The sequence below is a fragment of the Tachypleus tridentatus genome, chromosome 6 (genome assembly GCF_004210375.1).
Source record: "Tachypleus tridentatus isolate NWPU-2018 chromosome 6, ASM421037v1, whole genome shotgun sequence".
Taxonomy (NCBI): domain Eukaryota; kingdom Metazoa; phylum Arthropoda; class Merostomata; order Xiphosura; family Limulidae; genus Tachypleus; species Tachypleus tridentatus.
Genome location: NC_134830.1, coordinates 110,839,902 through 110,859,537, shown reverse-complemented (window position 1 = coordinate 110,859,537; position 19,636 = coordinate 110,839,902). Strand labels below are relative to the sequence as shown.

The 19,636-nt window shown below is 34.9% G+C and overlaps 1 protein-coding gene across 17 annotated transcripts in view; it reads right to left on the bottom strand.

The window, feature by feature from the left end:
* Positions 1-19,636, bottom strand: part of LOC143253296 (plexin-B-like) — a 244,236-nt gene that overhangs the window by 44,689 nt on the left and 179,911 nt on the right. For all 17 annotated transcript variants that reach the window (XM_076506928.1, XM_076506931.1, XM_076506926.1 and 14 more), the window contains 6 exons: positions 17,992-18,168; positions 7,292-7,420; positions 6,454-6,554; positions 2,860-3,001; positions 1,152-1,311; positions 772-868 (listed from right to left, as the gene is read on the bottom strand). In XM_076506928.1, coding sequence (XP_076363043.1) covers positions 772-868; positions 1,152-1,311; positions 2,860-3,001; positions 6,454-6,554; positions 7,292-7,420; positions 17,992-18,168 — 806 coding nt within the window. The remainder of the gene's footprint in view (positions 1-771; positions 869-1,151; positions 1,312-2,859; positions 3,002-6,453; positions 6,555-7,291; positions 7,421-17,991; positions 18,169-19,636) is intronic.

The window sequence follows — 19,636 nt, the reverse complement described above, 5'->3', positions numbered from 1 at the left end:
ATCTACATTATTTGGCAGCATTTGGATCATACCAACATATATTTATAATCTTTGTAATCAAAGAGTGACCCAGTAAAGATTAGACTGATCCCCATGTCTCAATTTAACTTTTGAGTCACCTAGATATATTGTAATACAGTAAATCCTGTCTAAGGCGGAATCGCACGAGACGGAGTAAAATTTCCGGCTTAAACAGTGAACATGCATTCCTTAATTATATATAATTTTTGAGCGGAACGTTATACTTGCTTGACTCAAGGGAAGTAGGATATTTGTAAATAAAGTTATTATACTAATCCGTGAAAACCCACTGGTAGAGAAAAATATATATGTAAATATGGCTGGTAAAAGTTGAGAAAATTTTTTGTAGAGAAGCTCCGGAATAATGACGGCAGAAAAAATAACAGAATATATTTAATCAATACTTACTGTAACGAAATGTCCGAGAATTTATTAATATTTAAACAAATTATTAATTAAACAATAATTTATTAATTAAATAAGAAATTAATATTAAATCAAAAACATATTTTCCGTTTCACTTAGATTCTAATCCTACTTGTTGATAGATGAGGTAGGTGAAAGATAGTTTTCAGTGCGGGTTACGCAGGTTCCGCCATATAAAAGGCCTTTTGCACAAGAAAGCTTAAGATAATGCTGCAAAATTTTGATATTTTCGGCTTGTACACGTTTCTGCCCTATGCAGTTCCCGGCTTAGACAGGTTTCACTGTATAATAATAATAATAGAAAATTTAACAAGTTACACTTACGTTTCATGAACAGAGCAGTCATAAAATGCGAAAGGCTTGTGGAGAAAATTTGTGTTGGTTTCACTGGAGCGAACAGCTAGGTCTACTATTATGTGATCTGTCAAGAGAGATGTTTAGAAATCCTTTAATTTCCCAAATGTAAACTAAAAATACCACTATTAAAATATAAGAATAATCAATCGTGTTATAATTTCCAAAACGCTATCAAAATAATTTTGCCTTCATTGAATTATAATATTCTTAATGCATCTATTATAGTTAGTTTGACTATTTAATTTGACCCTATAGCTATATACATGCATTTTAAACTTTCCTGAAGGAAACTCCAAATTATTTTAAACAATTTACATTAAATTATTTTTAATACTAATACAATTTACCCTTTCCTGGTAGAATGGGAGGACGATCCTCAATTCTTGGTGTCATGCATGCTAATCCACTTTTTGTAACCTCAGCCTTAATGGTAGCACTATTCCCAAACACACACAGATAGTGTGCTCCAAAAGGTAAGTTTGGAAGTTGGTTGATAACTAACTCCACCTTGTGAGAATACACACAAAAAAAGATTACCAAACTGTCAGGTACTAATTAAGTGTTCTCTTGTTTTCCAACATGAACGCACACACTCATTACTACAAAGACGTACGTGTTATCATGACGAGATACTACGATAAAAATATGATTAATTGCAGTCAAAACACATACACGCACACTAACACCAACAAAACATTCTGACCAATTTAAAATTACTGTTGACCTATTCTACTTGCCATCACTAATCAGTTATTCTGATTAATGAACGTACATATTCATTACCCCAAAAGCATGACTTCCAGTTTCCAAACGTAGTCCTCAACTTGTTTAATACACTATACATACAGTGCTGCTTTTCTATTGAGCAATCGTTTTAAAACTTGTATAAAAGGTTAAAAAATTAATAATAATACCGTATTCAACAATATCAACATAAAACTCTTCTAATTTAAAAACATAAATTAATTGAAAAATATTACAAAAATACTCAATGCTAATTTATATTTATACAACCATGGTATCCAACAAGGTCGCCACTTGCCATATATGGTGAAACGGCTATTAGCCTGTGGCTTTACTTCTACTGCTTTTTTTAAAATATAATTATTTCTATCAACAAATAATTCAAAACATTATTATGTGTTTTTATACCTCTCTATAGTTATAAAAACACAGTTAATTTTGTTCTGTCATGTGACGAAAGTATTAATATATTCTTCACAACTATGGCGATTATGAAAAAAACTGTTGGAATTCACTGTAACTTAAAGTAACACAATATGAATGAATCGAACCTAGCAATGCTGAACGAGTTTTCGTACTTGACATTTTCTTTAGTTTGGTGTTCCATAGAAATGAGTTTTAAGATAATGGCAATACAAAAACTTATTTTATACTTATTTATGGACCTGTCATTACCCTCTACTGTGGTAACAAATGAGTTCAAATATTTAAAATTATTTTAAAAACGCCAAGAAATAAAATAATTTCTTGTGGGTTATAAATTATTACTGACGTTTGTATCCAACAAGGTCATGTACAAATTTTAAACAGTACGACTACAAGACCTTACCTCCAGCAGTTCAATAAATTGATTATAGGGTATTATTATTTTTTTTCCTGATTACGTGCGAAAATGTGTGAATCATAACACGATTTTTATAACAAACAGCGTTTATTTCATCACTGATTTCGTGCAAAGTTACGCGAAGACTATCTGCGCTAGCCGTCCCTCATTTTGTAGAACAAGACTAGACGGAAGGCAGTTAGTCATCACTACCCACCGCCAACTCTTGGGCTACTCTTTTACCTATGAATAGTAGGATTGAGAGAGCATTATAACGTTGCCCACGGATGAAAGGGTGAGCATGTTTAGAGTTATGGGGATTCGAACCCACGACTCTCAGGTTATGAGCATTTTACTGGAAGATCATGTCCAACATTCTCATGCAAAGTAAATAAAAACGAAGAATGGTGAATTTCGACCGTATCCTTCCACTGCGATGTAAGTATGTTACGATAAAATAGATAATACGAGAAATTTTATTAACTTACCATGGCCATGCCAGTAACAGGAAGCTGTTCAGGCTTAACTGTTTGGACGTCAATACATTGTTGAGTATTCAGTGATAACCAACGCGGAGAACTAACACTAAAACTGGTGGACGCATTCTGACAGGCAATCTTAATCGTACATCTGTGGCACAAGTAAAAAAACAAACAAACAAACAAAAAACGAATCATTACCTAATAATTGATATTAATACAAACCACCTTCTCTTTAAATAGGACTTTAATGTGATAGAGGAAAATCTATTAAGTTGGTAAATAATTACCATTGTAAAAATGTTTAAGGTGCATTTAATTAGCTTTCATTGTCCATCTATGATAACATTGAAATAAAGGTTTTGCACCCTATGAAAAGTTAAAAACACAAACAAACGAAGTTACAGAAAATAAACTAAAAATTATTCACGCATATACTTACACTATTTATTATGTTATTTGCTGTCTTGCTTTTATCAAAAATACTCAGAAGATAACTTGGATATTTTAAACCACTGCAAAACAGACCAAAAGTAAGTTGGTTAAAAATCCGTTTGTCTTAACAGGATTTGGGGTGTGTACAACTCCAGTTTCCTGGGGCATAAGTAAATGTTTTTACATTCAGTCCATCACAGATTAACGCCCACATTCTTAGCTAGTACCCAATTTCCAGCTGGGTTGGTTTCGAATAAAATGTCTCTTACTTAACCGGAGATATGGCTTCGAGTCCGCGACCTTTCTGTTATTAATCCACAGCGCTAATTGTAGTAACACATCTCCAGAGCGGTATATTAGTTGTTTTTAATTTTTATCAATTCCACATTAACGTTAAATAATATGTTAACAAATATAAGCATGACAAACGGACAAAAGAGTTTTGATACTTAAAACTACACAAAAGAAAATAAATTGTGGGGTAACTAGCATTTAACCCACCCAGTAATTCTGTAATAGCCTTGTGAAAAAATAGCTACCATAACATTATCAGCGCGCACACTTTGCCCAAGCCGTAACTGGCAGTGGTAAGAGAACAGGGAGGAGGGGAATTTTAAGCTGTTAGCAAAGCGTCCCCTTTGAATGGGGAACACAGACTTGTATATAATTCAGTTTTAAATTCAACGGTTAACATAGCAAATAAGATGCTCGCAATCGTAGGATCCACCCCCACTCCCGAAATTGAAGCAAGTTCTACCGCCAACACAACAGTTAAAAACATGTAATATCTACTTAACCTAAAGATGAGGTAAATACGGCTACCTCACCTTGATTTTGAGTTATTTGAATTTCGCCTAACTTCGATACTGTGACATTCAACTACGTGAAATATGTTACAGTCAGTATAACTTAAACAATTTCTAAAGTTTAAGTAAAGTGCTCAGCTGAAGATACAATCAAAGTTTCTTTATTAAGTTTAACTGTGTGTATTGTAAGATGATGCCACAGTTCACGAAAACGTCGCATTTTGAGAGTTACTAGATTTCCAAAGTAAAGAACTCTGACATTTCTTCCCATCTGGAGTGACGTGTGACAGCTCAAAACAGTGAAAATTACAATATCACACTTCACATCACTTGATATTTAACACGATTTTTATTGCAAACAATTTTTAAAGGCTTATCTAGCTAAAATAATGATAATAATGAGACTTGCCTAAGTTGTCTTGAACCTACTCAAAAGATAAACATTCGTTTTTGGGTTTTTCTTCGCGGTTGGGCAGATCTTCAAACCTCAATTCTTGCGGTTGCCCAATACCGTCAGATGTGGCGGAGTGAGATAGAACATTGCGCCGTGATTCTTCAAGTAAAGTTAAAAAAAAAAAAAAGAGTCGTGTATAAACTGTGCGTATCAAACTCATATTAAGATACCCGTGCTGTATCCAGTGCCGACGAGGCCTTTCGCAAAGGTCATAAGACACAATAAACAGCGGGAATGTTGTAGGTAGCAACATCAACTGATGATGGCCGCCGTTTGAAGGTTAAGGAAAAAATATTTTCAACCGTTTCTTTCTCACGATGAAATCACCTATTTTAAATAACGCCAGGATGGGCGACACCCTCTTCGATGCACCGAAATGCATTAATAACATCACTGAACAGATACCGTAAAGTCTGCTGAAACGCTTAATTTAGTACTCAGTCGCATTGTAAACCAATTTATAGAAAGTGACCCTTTGATTTCAACATAGGTGTGTGCTAGCCAATGACATAACTACAACAATGGCCCCTACCGCATAAAAATAATTGGACCCCTACATTTATTTTCCTTGTCGGCACTTCTTAAGACTGTCAGTCTCTTCGGACCACTATGTAATTTCGTGTAATACACTGGCAAAAGGTTGGTTTTGCTCTTAAGATCTTAAGTATTTTCCTAAGCCTATCCACTGCCTCATTTGGTTAAATCTTAGGGCAGTGTTTTAACCAGGTTTGATGAACGACAAATTACTTTCAATTCGATAATAACTCCTATTCTACGTTTAATTGGCGCAATTCTTCCAGTGTTTCACATCTTGTGTTTTCCATTTAAATTTCACACGTTAAAAACAGCACTTACTAATATTAAATAGTTGAGTTTAGATTTAAATGTAAGTCCTTCAATTCTATAGTATAAACCATCAGTTCTCAACTAATGATGCACGATAATGTACACCCAGAGCGTGACGAGGTGGCATTGCCCGTACTACTTTTTACAATAATGCAAGAACAGAAGGTAAGAAATTAACAAACAAATGTAAAATAACGAAAAAGTAAAATGAAATATACTTAATTTAGCAAAGTTTTGCCAACTCCTGTAATTGGTTTGATCAAGGCTGTAGTTATAGTGTTTGCATTCAGCATAACTCGATTTTTTTTATTATTATTTAAGCAAAATTATAACATCTGTAATATAGGAGCTGCCTACGTACAGCTGTCCCTAAGTTTGTGCTAGTATACTGGAGAGAATGTAATTAGTAAGCAGGGTCACAGTGCGAATAGAGGTTTTTTTACAGCACGAAATATGAACCAAAAACTCTCAGATACTTGTCATTAAACCATGTCTGGACCTCAATACAACACATTTGACTGTGATGTTTGATGTGTGAAAATTAAATGTAGTTGTATGGCAGATTTATTAAGAAAAACACGTAGTGTGTGTGTGTGAGATAGACACTAAAAACAGCGTCAGTATCGTTAAGTTTACTACAGCAGATGGTTACTCATGTTGATGAGAGGTAGTTTAAAGATACTAAAATCATTCAAAGACGAAAGAAACAAGTGGTATAACCTCTAGAGCAATAAATCAAAGTCTAAACTGAGATCGCCACAACTAACTGCAGGCTAATTAGTTACAGCATATATGATACAAATTAATTTTAGTTACTTACTTATATACACACGTATACATACAAAACAAATATCCATAACAATGATTAAGAAAATACTAGAATATTAAATAAGTATTACATTTTACAATATAAAATGCATATAATATTTATTTTATAATAACAGATTGAAAACATTAAAATGTTACCCCAAAATACTGCGTAAACGTATGGCGTTTAAGGTAAGTCTATTTTTTACTTGTATATAGTTTAAAAGAAACAATCTATAACTGTAACAGACCTACCGTTTCTCAAGAGAACACCACCCACAGTAAGGATTTCTTGCTCGAAGACACAGCTCACAGCTGTTGTAATGTTGACACTGTGCAATCCGCACTTTGACTAACTACAAAAGAAAGTAAAACCGAATTCATGATTATTTAAAGACATAAGTCTGACTACAAAAGAAAGTAGAACCGAGTTCTAGTTTATCTAAAGACATATGTCTAACGGTATCCTAAGTAGTAGCTAACATAATTATCTACTCTACACAGAAACATATGAAATCCTTGGTTTATTTTGAAAAATTATCAGTCGTGTGTTTTTCTCTTTAGAAATTGTACAAGTATTGTAATTTTAGCATTCAAGGCCAAAAATAATATTCGTTTACGATCATACACTAACCATAACAACAACAGAAATAAGGGCTTATAACAATGTTTCTCAAAGTGATAGCTGCGGCCATCCAATAAAATAGGCCGAGGACAAAGATGTTGAAGTAATTAGGCCGATAAAAATTATGTTGAAATAACTAAAGGATACAGTATGTCGATAGGACATGTTATTGTTTTTATTATTAGACTGTTTTTCAATCATTATGCTAAAGTTATAGGTTGGGTTGGGCGCAAACTGTTTTATTCACGTCAAGGGAGCCTCAGACTAAAAGAGTTTGAAAACCACTGGTGTAGAAGACCAGTCAAGGTTTGCTGGAATCATAGTGTGTATATATATATAACAGAGAAAAGTCAGATGACACGTTAATGTTTGGTACAACAGTTTGAGTACGAACACATGCGCTGTAACATCTCTAACTCTTACAATTATGACGTGACGGGAGATGAAAACCCAGATACCAATATTTACCTTGTAAGAAGATGCGACATAGATGAACTGCTTTGTAGCATCAAGGTTAAGATCGGCCACAATTCGGTTACCTGGATCAATGGGAACTTCTTCAAATTCATCCGCATCATCTCCACTGTTTATCAACACCTTTAGATATTCAATATTAATATTCGCATTACCTCCACTGTTTATCAACACCTTTCAATATTAATATTCGTATTACCTCCACTGTTTATCAACACCTTTAGATATCCAACATTAACATTCGCATTACCTCCACTGTTTATCAACACCTTTAGATATCCAACATTAACATTCGCATTTCCTCCACAATTTAATAACACCTTTAAATATCTAACATGAGCATTCGCATTACCGCCACTGTTTATTAACACTTTAGGTATCCAATATTAACATTCGATTTGCCTCTACTGTTTATTAACACCTTTGGATATCCATTATTAATTAACATTCCCATTACCTCAGTTGTTAATCAACACCTGGAAAAATCTAATGTTAACATTTGTATCACCTCCAATGTTAAGCAATATCTCTAAATGTCCAACATTAACATTCCCATTACCTCCAGTGCTTATCAACATCTTTAGATAAATATTAACATTCTAATCGTTTTTTGTTTGGCTTTCTGGATTAAATGTATCACGCATACATAAACAAAAGTTATAGGATTATTTCTAGTCGTTAAGTATGACGTTCTAGAAAGAAACTCCATCAGTGTTTGTAATTAGATCGGTAACCTTTTATTGAAGGTGATTATTTATTAACAAGCGACTTTTTCGTTTTCTCCCAAAGTTTAAATGTAACAATATACAGTTTCATAGCGTGAAGACTAAAATACAAAAATTAGCAGTGAGATCGTAACTACAGTCACTTTTTAATCAAACGATTGTCGAAAAACAAATATTATTTTTAAATCACCTTTAAATTTTTGTCTTATGTTTTGTGCTTAATATTTACGAAAAATGTTTTTAAAGCGACTTAGCTTGGTCTAAGTTATATCACATACATATATCTGCGATTCAATCGTGATTCTAGTTATCGAACGAGTCACTAGGAGAACAGACGAAAAATTCTGCCAGTGCTTGAAAAATTTAGTGACCTCGACTCCTGTTTGAGATTGAAAACGTTAGCCTACCAAGAAGTGTGTGTTTACCTCATTTCTCTAACAGAGTTCTAACAGAAGCACAAATAGCATCTTTAACGGGCAGGCACTATCTTGGAAAACATGCATTTTATATTTCGTAAATAACGTGGTTGCTGGTGTTCGATTTTGTTTTGGTTAGTGTAAACAACTTTCACGAAATTGTGAAGAAATACAAAATAACCATTTTTATATCATCAGAAACAGTTGATTCGTTTTGCCCTTTTTCTTTGCCATAAATTCTATATCGTTTGGATGAAACAATTAAAAAAAGAAGACTTCCATTTAGCATGGATTGGACCCTTTGAAAATAAACAACAATCACGAGAAAAAAGTGCAAACTTTCTTTCATAAAAGTCATTCAAAAACAAAGGCCTTTTTCTTTTTTGCGAAAACTCCGGACGCTTAGCATGTCTTTTTGTTATTATTTTTTAATTGACCTAAAGTCGTTATGCGGGTCGGCATAGCCAGGTGGTTAAGACACTCGACTCGTAATATGAGGGTCGCGGGTTCAAATCCTCGTCGCACCAAACATGCTCACCCTTCCAGCCGTGGGAGCGTTATAATGTTACAGTAAATCCCACTGTTCGTGGGTAAAAGAGTAGCCCAAGAGTTGGCGGTTGGTGTTGATGACTAGCTGCCTTCCCTCTACTCTTACACCGCTAAATTAGGGTCGGTTAGCGCAGATAACCCTCGTGTAGCTTTGTGCGAAATTCAAAGAAACCAAAGAAAAAGTTGTTGTGCAACTGAATATATCAACTCCACTATGGCATTATTTGGAGCCCCCCATCAATAGTATAGTCGTGTATCTGCGGACTTATACAGCTAGAAATCGGGTTTCAATAGACGTGATGAGCGGAGCACAGACAGTCCTTTGTGTAGTTTTGTGCTTAATAACAAATAGCAAACAGCATTGTTTGGCGTTCGTAGATAAGTAATGTCGTTGAAATTTATCATTTTTCAGATACAAAATATTTATTTACCTACATAATAAATATGTCTTCAAATGGAGATTTAGAATTTACAAGACTGGAATATCCTGGTACTTAATGTCATTACAAAACAAAGGAATATCGATCAACTTTGTGTACCAGCACCTTCCAGAAAGGCATCTAACTAGTATCTCAAGCGTGGTAAGAAAAGCGCGATGTCTTGTAATTGGTAAGAAATTGCAAAGAAAAAAGGATTTCCGACTGGAAACGAGACGGTAAGAGTATGAACTCACTAAATTAAGGCTTCAAGTCATACTCTCCTGTTCAGTCATCGCTAACCTGGCACAGCTGGTAATCGGAAACAAAGCCTATGAATTTCTGTGGGATGAGATTGTTAAAATGGGCGCAGAAAAGCTGTAGTCCTCATATTCATAGCCTTGTGACACGTTACAACAAAGCTCTTTAGCAATGAAAAATGCAGAACTAGTGTCTAGTGTCGTTAGATAGAGTAGGACGTGACGTGGCAATATAAATTTATGCAACTTGATTTTTTCCCTTGTTACTGATGTCTAGTAGCTCACTTTTGCCACTCCACAGCACGAAGGTAATTTTCCTGCTACTTGTTACGTTCGAGTGCATTTGATAAACTACGAGCAGAAACACTACGCCCATCAGTGGCACAGTGGTATGTCTGCCAATTTACACTGCTAGATTGGTTTAGTTTGTTTTGAATTTCGTGCAAAGTTACACGAGAGATATCAGCGTTAGCCGTCCCTAATTTAGTAGTGTAAGACAAGAGGGAAGGCAGCTAGTCATCACCATCCATCTCCAACTCTTGGGCTACTCTTTTACCACCGATAGTGGGATTAACCGTAACGTTATAACGCCCCCAAGGCTGAAAAGGAGAGCATGTTTGGTGTGACGGGGATTCGAACCCGCGACCCTCGGACTGTGAGGAGAGTGCGTTAATCACCTGGCCATGCCGGGCCATACTGCTAGAAATTTGGTTTCGATACTCTTGGTAGACAGAACACAGATAGCCTTTTATGTAACTTTGTGCTTAATAACAAACAACAACAATAAAAGAGACTTATTTTGAGAAAATCGAACAATCACATACTAAGCCATAACTGGAGTAAAAATAATTGTATTTTCAAGCGCGGTTTTAATTTTAAAAAATAGTAGATTACTATTCATTTACAGTTCGTTTGTTTTAAAGCAAAGCCACATTGGGCTCTCTGCTGAGTCCAACACAGGGAGACCAGCTCCGAATTTTAGCGGTGTAAGTCCGCAGATTGACTGCTGCACCATCAGATGACCTTTAATTTGCAGTTACTTTAACAATATCGTTTGTACTACTGGCCTGAATGAAAGGTTAGGTATAATGTTTTGGTTGGTTACTTTGTTTAATTTCTACTCTAGGGGGCTCTAATTTTGAAGGCAAGCACTGCCCATCGCCAGTTTTTGGGCTGCTCTTGTTAAACCGAACAATGGGATTTGATCCTCATTCTTACAACGCGTCCACGACCCCAAATTGTGGAACATAATTTTATTTACTTCCTTTTTCGCGGTAACACAACATGGCCCACGCAACCACAATTCCTCAGTACAGAATACAAACCACTGGGCCACGTTTGCCGCCACAAAATAAAGATGAATTTGATATTTTGAAAACTGATGGGTTATTAAAAAAAGTTGTACGTGTACTAATTTCAATGCAGTATGGTTTCAAATGAAGTCATTGTAAATCTTATATAAAAGTGCACTATTAAGAACACAGTACTAACTATATATTGTTAAGTGAAAAGCTGTACAAAGGGCTACCTGCCACGAGCTCATCATAGGGATCGAACCTCCGATTGTAGCGTTATAAGCTTTCGAGCTTAATGTTTCTAACATTTTTATCTCTACATATGATCATCCTAAATAGTTGCTAAAAACTAATATTGGACTTATCCATCATTTAAAAAAAGATACATTAAGATTAGCTCTCCTGACAATATACAACGTGTTGGTCTATCTAGGAATGGAATTTACATCGTTCATGGCTTGAAACTGCTGGTGCTTTAGAAACTGTAATTTAATACAGAGCTTTGTACCAAACAAATTTTACAATAATAAAGAAATCTTGAGCAAAATGCGATTTTTAAACTTCTCTGATCCTAAATTCGTTATCGGATAGATTAAGAGGAATGTGAAAAAAATATCCATTGGTTATGTGGCTTTCATCAGAAGTTTCAGGTCTATTAGTTTCTAATGCTTTACCAGCTCTAGGCATTTAAACCACTAACTAATTATTAATTTTATATTATTTACTCTTATTTAAACCTTATATTTGGTTCGTAGTAATCACTTAAAACTTTCAATAAAACTAACTAAGGGAGAGACTAATTCTACTTGTTTGCTGTAAAAACAATACATATATTACAATTCTTAACCTGGGTTATTTAAATCATTATTAAATTATATTGAAAAAAATGTTCCCCAAATAATTAATTTCTACATTTTAACGTTACAAAAAACCGTTAGGAGGCTTAAATTCCCCGGATTGACCTCTAAAGTTAACTCCCTCTGAAATACGGCTCTCGAAAACAAAACAAAACAAATTTTAATTTTTTAATCGAAACTAGGTGCTTTTTTTAACGTGCAATACACGAACATTTTATTTATCTTCATAGTACATTTATTTCCTCTCACTGATAATAGAATTAAAACTGATGGAGCCGCAAAGTTTTATTGATAGACTACATGCAGTTTTTCATTAGAAATATTTTGCAGTCGTACGAGCCTCTCTCCCGTGGCACAGCGTCATATCTGTAGAAACACACCGCCAGAAACCGAGTTTCGATACTCGTGGTGCGCAGAGCTCACATAGCCCTTTGTGTAGCTTTGTGCTTAATTCCAAACAAACAAACAAACAAAACAGTTGTACAACGTGTAAACATTATATATATATATATATACTACTAATAAATACATCCTTGGGCTGTTAAGAAATTCGGTATACAACTTATAAAATCAACATAATCCTTAACAGTTGCCAAAACGAAACACACGGGAGAGAAAGTCTATTTTGTCAAGAATACAGAGATAGCATCCATAAACAATAAAGCAACCTGAAACCACGTGTCTGAAACCAGATTTCCTGTTGAAATCGATGAGTTGTACACACCAGTTGTTAAACTAGAAGCTTCATTTAAAGGCACGTGCACTCTCAAACGAATGGGGTGGATTTAAAGGTTTAAAACACACATCTTTCAAATGTGCACATGTAGTACATACATACTTTATTAGGCTTCATTTCCTCGAAATAAATGTGGTTGAAATTGCTCTTCTGGGGATGTTTAAAAACATCACTCTCGCCGAAAAAGAAAACTGAAACCACACATAAAAGAAAACAACTGACTCTAGTTCCATACACTTTCAATAGGTGTTTAATGAAAAGACTTTGTTTCGCCACTTCGTCTAAGATTTTATTGGAACGGATGAACTAAATAAATAGTCGTTCATAAACCTGTACCAGTACAACAACGATAAAAGAAGTATTCAAAGTATACATAACCAAACGTAATTTTTCGTGGATTAGTCTACGTTTTCTAGTTATTCCCCCCCCCCCCCAATGTAAACCTTACAGAAGTGGGTGATTCTCAACTGATACAACTAGATGATCAAATAAAGGTAGTAGTTGTTGGCTATCTAAAATATATAGCTAATATGGTTGCATCTTGATACCTGTTCTTAACCTTATAGTGCTAGCGTTAGATATTCAATCACTGTCATTAGTGTTAAGTATTCTAAGTATAGATTGGTAAATTATTTTCACAACTGTAACACGTTAAAGAGAAAGATTACTTTACACTAGATAAGGTCTGTATAATTTAAAAATTAGCGTGCGTTGGAAGCTTTTTAAACTTCTTTAAACTATGAAAAAATTAAATCAGAAGTGGGGAAGTACGGATGACGTCATTGTATGCGTAAGGAAAGGGCGAATGTAGATAGCACTATGCGTTGCAAAGGGAAAGGTATTTAGAGAATGGATCGGTGATCTCTCCAAATTCTCATTAAAGATAGGATTGTTTATATGTGCAAATGTTTTATGTCTGAATTTCTTGATTTATTTATAGAGACTCAGAGTACTATTAAGTTTTAATACTTGCCTCCGATACATAGGTTTTTAACCACGTTTGTGTGTTCGATTTACAGTAAAGCCACGTTTGGTTATCCGTTGTATCCACTGCGGAGAATTGAATCTCAAATTTCAGTGTTACAATTCCGTCAACTGACCGCTCTCTCAAGTGGTTACTCAGGCTTTGAAAGCGCTGCTAGAACTGGTGTCTTATCAGATAAGTTTGGCGATTTGTGATTTTAATCACACCATTTGGCTAAAAGTGTCTTTTGTACTAGAGGCGTTTGGTGGGTATAAAAGGTTGCGGAATATATTTAACCCATTTAAAGAGTGAATATTTTCTGTGGAATTTCGATATTTGAGGTCTATAAGGTAAATATAGTTTCGAACAATACTACTAACCTTAACTCTAATAACACTACTAACCCTGATACTTGAGGTCAATTTCGATATTTGAGGTCTATAAAGTAAATATAGTTTCGAACAATACTACTAACCTTAACTCTAATAACACTACTAACCCTGATACTAACAATACTAAAAATTCCAGTGTCAATAATGCAACTAATGTAAGTAATATCAAAGCCACTAGTTCTAATAATAACAATGCCACTAGTTCTAGCAAAAATAACGCAACTAACCAGGATACTAATAATACCGCTAACAGTAACATGGATAACGCCACTAACTCTAAGAACACCACCACTGTTATACAATCACACGATTCTCCTCAATACAGAATCCCAACTCTGTTCATTGAAGGAATAAACAACACAACACGCATCCCTCAGATAGTAAAACAACTGAGGGCTTATTACCCGGGCATCCTGTTTAAGGACATTAAACGTCTTCCCAACGGATGTGTAAAATTTTACACATCAACTGCCAAGGAAACCTCAAAGACAAAAGAATAGAAATATACAACATAAACAAACATATAAATGCCAACATTATCATCGTATCAGAAACACTCTGCACAGAGAAACAAAATACCACAATCCCCGGATTCATCACGCACAGCATACCTTACTCAGAAAACAACAGAGGTATAATAGGTATAAGAGGTAGACTTTGACACACAACACCAACATCATGTCAACAACTTCATAAATACAAACCAAGCTTCATTCTCACCACGGTTCCCTGGCGAGACACTAGAAGCATACTCAAATTCAATCAATAGAAAAGTAACCATAACTGAACTAAAAATTAATATCAAAAACTTGAAGAATACTTCCCCCGGACATGACCAAATTCCAAACATTATTCTGAAAAAAGCTCTACTCTCCTATTACAACACCTCACAAACATCATGAACATTTCACTAGCAACTGGATATTACCCTGACACTTGGAAAAAAGCCATTATAACCACGATCCCAAAGAAACAAACCAACAGAACTAATCCAGATAATTTCCGTCCCATCAGTCTGTTAAGCTACCTTGGCAAACTGATGGAGAGAGTTATTTCCAATCGTCTTCTCCATTTTTGTGAATCAAATAACATCCTTCCAGAATCCCAAAATGCCTCCAGGAAAAACAGGCAAACAACAGATCACCTCACGCGACTAACCGAATCAATCTATAAAGCTTTCAACAACAACCAAGTAACCATTGGGGTATTCCTAGATGTCAAAAAAGCATTCGACAGCGTATGGCACAATGCCATCAAATACAAACTAAAGGACCTGAAAATAAGTCCCACTATAGTTAAATGGATTTCAAATTTCTTAACAGATAGAACAGCACAAGTAAAAGTCAATAAAACTATATCTAAATCATTTAATATAACCGCAGGAGTGCCCCAAGGATCAGACCTCTCACCACTTTTATATATTATTTTCGTCAGTGACATACCTTTCCCAAATCTAACATACACGCATAATTCACAATACGCAGACGACATCGCTATCTGGAGCACCTCCAGAAACCCAGTGATTGCCATGTCTCGCGTACAAGAATCACTAAACAACGTCTCAACATGGAGTAACAAGTGGAGAGTAGTGTTAAATCCAACTAAAACACAAGCAATCACCTTCCACAGGAAATTAAAAAAACCAAAGAAAAAATCTAGAAAAAATAAAATTATCACTCGGAAATACGACCATTAACATGAGCAAAAACATCACATTCCTTGACATCACTTTCGACACAAAACTAACATGGAAAAAACATGTTAACAATATACACTCATCAATTAGAAAACGGATTTTACACCTAATGACTCTAACCAGTAGACAATCGAAATGTTCACCAAACACCATTATCCAAATATACAAGGCTTACATCCGTCCACTAATAGAGTACGGATGTCAAGTAACACACAATATGTCAAATAACACACTCCAGAAAATCCAAGTTCAACAGAACAGAATACTAAGATCTGCATTCAGTCTACCGTCATTTATGCCAGTAAATTATATACATCAAATCAGTAACTTACCAACATTAAGAAATAGACTAACGGAAATATCACACAAATATTATCTAAAAGCAGAAAACAGAAACAAACTAACGGCATCACTATACAAATTAACTAGTGCACCAACAAAATACATTTCACCTTACAACATATTTCAAGAATCACAAATTACACAACAAAGTATCTAAAGAATTAAACTCATGTTAATAACATGTATCCTCTTTTTCAGATATCAGGCACAGGACAGGCAAAACTTTCGGCGCCTGTCCTGTGAAAGTGAGTTTTCTCGGAGCACTCCCGTTTCTTCCCCACAGCAAAAACTTATGCATTGGATTTTTAGATCCCAGCACAGGCAACTTTATTGCCAGACCCTGAGTCGGGTCGTTTGATTTCATGTTTGTATTTACTTTGACTTCTGCCTTTCGGGACGGGACCCGGCCGTTCTCTCCGGTGCTGCCTTTGCCTCGGTCTAGGATAACATTAAAAATGACCTCCTTCACCCAAAAAAAGAGTAAAAAATTATTTAATAAATAAATAAATAAAACTAAACCTAATAACCTTTCACGAAAGGGGACGAAGAGGAACCATAACGTTCCTGAACACCCCAGTTGGAGAGAGAATTCTTACGATTTCTCTCTCTGTAAACTAAACCCCTGCCACGTTAGTTTGCGGTTTGCGGTTTAACCCATTTACGATTAACCTCGCTATCACCGAGACGCCCCGTGCGGCCATCAGATTCGTTCAGAACTCTACGTACCTAATCTCATATATCAGTAATCTAGCCATGCCACTTATATATTTTAATTGCTTTAAATGCACAGCACTTTTTCTATATTTTGTTCATTCAAATACGGAACACGTTTCGTATGCGGAGCCTTCACTCCTATGGTTACAAATTAAAGATGGCAGAAAAATTAACACAACTAAAACATATTACAAGTTGAAAGTATTAATGGAGTGAAATACTAATGTATTTTATAAGTCCACACCCTCTTCCCCTTTTGCAAGCAACTGCATTCAAGATTAACTTGAATTTTCCATCAAAGGTAACGGAGTGGGTCAATCGTGAATCAGATGACATTCACACCAATTAAACTGAAACTTAGAGTTCTTTGTATTCGATGCAGTTAGATTTAAAGCCATATCTGAGACTTCTCTAACTGAAAACCAGCATCCGACACGAGTGGAAACGGTCATTCCAAATTAGAACTCGTGTGTGCGAAACTTCTTGGTTACAATGAAACGAAAGATAAATTTCTGTTAAAGCTTGTACACAGGGAAAATATTTGCGTAGGAGACGTAATTATGGAGCAATTAATCATAAAAAAAACTCTTGATCAAATCAAGCTATTTACTTTGATCAGAATAAAACATAAAACACTAACTCACTAAATAATGGTTCGGATACATCGATTGGATACTCTCTCAGTTATTGATATTTTCGGCAAATTTCTCCAAGTTCAGACGAGTTAGGATATTTACGCTAGTCCTAAGTGCATGCATACTAAACTAAGAATGCTAGGCGTTTCTTAAAATAAATAATATATTTTAAGTAATACTGTCAGCGGAATTAACATTCTAGAAACTGTCCAGTAATGTTTGATGTAAACAATGAGCTTCTGACCGAATACTTAGACGGTAGAAAAAACCAACAAAAACCTGTGTTAAAATTAATAGTTATTATAAGATGATATTAACGAAACATAAAACTAATGTTTGAAATCAATACAGTCATTGTGATGTGACATTACGAAAACAAAACTAATGTTTAAAATTAATACAGTTACTGTGGGGCGATATCAAGAAAACATAAAACTAATGTATTGGTTAATGCACAATTTTTATGATAAATTTTATACAATCTACATACCCAAAATATGACTTCAAATCATAACGTGTTTAAATAAACACAAAAAGTTTGCGTGTTTATATCGCTACATCAATTAATTTTCTTACAGATCACACAAGCCTATATTCCGAGAAAATAGGTGTGTTTTTTTGTGAAATAAAAGTTTAGTGTCCTTTTTTTAAAACACGGTAGACCACCTATGAAGTAAAAGTATACAAACCAACTTACTTTCTTCAGATAGCCAGTTTCTGTGCCGATGAAAGCGACTGTATGTTGGGAAGTGGTTGAGCTAGTCACTGACGTGAAGGTAACGTTGCGGAAAGTGGCAGAAGCAGTCGTTGTGATTGGAACTGTTCCGTTCAGTTTCAACGTTTCTGTACAGAAACTGAAAATGTTCCCACCTTTCTGCAAACCGTAAAAAGAAAATGCTTTCGTCATTTCTGAGGTATCAAATTATATGAAGTCAAAGCTAGAGATTTTCATCTTCGATAAGTGCTAACTAAAGTAACCCTAGACATTCTGTCGTAAAGTTCTTACTGCAAGTAAGAGACGACTTTAAAATCGCTTTAGAAACAACTTTAATAGTCGCTTTAAAAACAACTTTAATCATCGCGTTAGAGACGATTTTAATAGACAGACGCCTTAAAAACAACTTTCATATTCACTTCAGAGATAATAATTGCTTTAGAGATAATTTAATTGTTCTGTCGGTCAAATAATCGAAAATGTACACCATTTTGTGACTCTATATTAATAAGTTGCTATTGGAGTTGTTTATTCGTTATTGTGGCTTATTGGACGACATCTCGCACTGTATTGTTTTGGTTTTGAATTTCGCGCAAAGCTACTCGAGGGCTATCTGCGCTAGCCGTCCCTAATTTAGCAATGTAAAACTAGAGGGAAGGCAGCTAGTCATCACCACCCACCGCCAACTCTTGGGCTACTCTTTTACCAACGAATAGTGGGATTGACCGTCACATAATAACGTCCCCACGGCTGGGAGGACGAGCATGTTTGGTGCGACCGGGATTCGAACGAATGTATACAAACATCAGCAACAAAATATACAATGGTTTTTCTAAAAGTGAAATAAAGATAGTGGTCATAAAGCCTCCAACTAAAATATCACATCGGACCTAACATGGGACAGGATGTCTATGTTATTATATGAGCCCATACAAAATTTTGTAAACATTTTTAAAAACTAATATCATAAAGAAATTGGATTGAACAACTGATTAATAATCAAAACGTTGAACGCATTATTTGCCAACATTTATATTCTCACGATTATATGAACAGTTGTTAGTTAGCTCTACACATAAAAGCCCGGGAGGTGTTTCAAAGAAAAACGGGAAGTTAAAAAAAAAACACTTTTCTTTGTCAAAGTTATTCAGATCAGTTAAATATTTGAAAACTTAACACCATTGTTATAATACATCCGATGACTGGCTAATTTATTACCGGGTGTCTCGTTAGCCAGCTTTAAATGTTCCTACAATTCAAACTGTCGGGCATAAGGTCTATCTGTGTCAAAACAAATATTAATGAAACAAAAGGTATACGAATGCCAATTTGAAACTTCCAGAGGGCACCTTTAGATTAATTCCACAGGCTCGTAACACTATAAAACAAAATGCTATTGTTTTAATATTCCAATCTTCGAGCATTAATAAAATAGCTTTCCATACGAAATTACAAAGTGAATAAAATTATCAGCGTTGCTCACCTTAGTAATTAAAACTATAATTTTATGGCGAGTTTATATATATACGATATTATTTTATCATGTCTAGTACTGCAGGCTTTAATTTTCCCATCGGCTAAGAAAATGGGTTATACATAAATTGAATACAATCCACTTGTTCTGAAA